Source organism: Perkinsus marinus, assembly GCF_000006405.1.
Source record: "Perkinsus marinus ATCC 50983 genomic scaffold scf_1104296957118, whole genome shotgun sequence".
NCBI classification, from domain to species: Eukaryota; Perkinsozoa; order Perkinsida; family Perkinsidae; genus Perkinsus; species Perkinsus marinus.
The window spans coordinates 1-1,953 of NW_003207255.1; the positions used below are offsets into that span (position 1 = coordinate 1).

General features: G+C 45.3%; 1 protein-coding gene across 1 annotated transcript; it reads left to right on the forward strand.

The window, feature by feature from the left end:
• Window positions 1–1,035: 1,035 nt before the first annotated feature.
• Window positions 1,036–1,461, forward strand: Pmar_PMAR017916 (hypothetical protein; the record flags this gene model as incomplete). Its single annotated transcript, XM_002775011.1, has 2 exons — window positions 1,036–1,139; window positions 1,386–1,461. 2 exons carry the CDS (start codon window positions 1,036–1,038, stop codon window positions 1,459–1,461), a joined length of 180 nt encoding a protein of 59 aa, XP_002775057.1.
• Window positions 1,462–1,953: the final 492 nt, after the last annotated feature.

Here is a 1,953-nt window from a genome sequence, read left to right on the forward strand (position 1 = left end):
CAGGGAGATGGCAATGCCGAGTCGGCGTTGACGAAAGCGGTTGTTGAATAACCTCATCAATGCATGATTAACTCAATTGCTACTGAAGTTGAAGATCCACCTGGTAATAAGACTCGTCCATCATCTACGGAGTCTGAAGATCACGCTGTGGTGCCATTTGCTCATCCTTGCGGCAGAATTATCTCTTGCACTGAGATGCTGTGGAATCTGTGTGGCTTCTCTTACGTCAACTCAAATGAGTCGTTCCTGCATATCAACAGCACTCCTTGGTGTGAACAGCCAGCAATTAGCAATGGTCTCCCACTAGTCTGGACCCATCAATATATAGACAACGGATGAACATGATATCGTCCAAGACCCCCGGATAATATTTCAGACTCCATCCACTTGAGCGAGAGATTCGACAATTTGAAACGAGGGGAGCTGGCTATCAACCAGCAACAGAGCACACTCCCACTGTTGTTTACACGTGGCCTCGGGGAAAAATCGGATACGCAGTGGCTAGGTACATCTAGGCTAGATGCAAGCTATACAATTGCCACGTGCCCTATTGGTAGCTCGATCGACTCCGAGAGCTTAAATGGCTGTGGGCAGGGATTCCCTGCCAGGGAAGCCTTGGAGAGTTTACTCGAGAGACTAGTCCGACGCCAGTCTAGTGTATATTCTGCGTTGCTATACGTGTATTTATCAGTACTTGGATGCATTTATTTGTCGACTTGCGTCATGAAAGGATCTAATCTCACTGAAATCTGTGATTAAACTTGAGGCTCTACCAAGTTATGATTGACTTCAATGGACGAAATTCATCTGACATCAATGATGTTAGCCCATTATGACCGTTATCGAGTGGATTCTTTTCAGGACATCCGTTTTGCTTCTTTCGGCAGCCGACGATGAAATAGTAAGATCTCGATACATCATGTTTATTGGTTTCGGGTTGATTGTCGACGAATTATTATATCCGATTCATGGCGTCTCTCACAGTTGAAAAACATTCCACTGATAAGACTATTCCTCCAGGTACCTCCGTCTCATATGACTAAATTGCATGACATTTGTAACGACAATGGAATGGAATGTACCTTCGAAAGATTCGAGAACGCTACTCATAACGATACGTGGCAAAAGGGAGGCCGAAGGTAGGGCAAGTGCACGCACTTGACACGATTAACATTTTTGGCTGAATCGGATCGATTGCGATTTCATTACGTTCTGTGGGGTGGCTTCAAGCTGGCAGCCCATACTGATTGAAAGTTGTCAGTGCTTTATGCTTGACGAATCGAGTCTGACCTGTACAGACTCGATTGGAGCTGATGAGCGAGTCAGTTGCTTAGGCTTGTTGAATCGTCCTGCATAGATCGGTGGACGGTGGGCATGCTTTGCAGGTACTTGGAAGTTTTGAAGAAGTTCGTGAATGACCGCAAGCTCGCTCCGATGCCTAAGATCGTTGAAGTCGAGTAAATGTGAGATCCACCGTTTACTATTCTGCTACTGTTCATTGAAGACTTGTGTTCATTGCTTAGTTTCATTCTGTCTTGAATGGCTTCGTGTTCCAAGCGCAGTATTTGCCATTTCTCCTTGTAGAATTTATCGTAGATACTTCGGCTGTGACGATGCTCGTTCCGACTTGAAAAGTAAAAAAGAAGAACTTTTAGTGGCAGTTGCTCACCGAGGGATTCCTCCCCTGATCAGTTGATCAATCGTCTTATTTTTATTCTGTTTAATGTCTGATGGGAAAAGAAAGGTGAAGGTGGAAATCAAGTACGCCCGAGATCTGTATGACACTGAGATGTTCGGCAAGATGGATCCGTAGGATGACGCAGTCGTTACGCAAAGGAATACGCTTGTACATCTCTCAGATATGTCAAGGTTAGACTTGGTCGGGGGAAGAAGTATAAGACTGATGTAGGTTTGCTAGTCGAATGGTGGCGGGTTGAATGGTTGGTGCGGTAG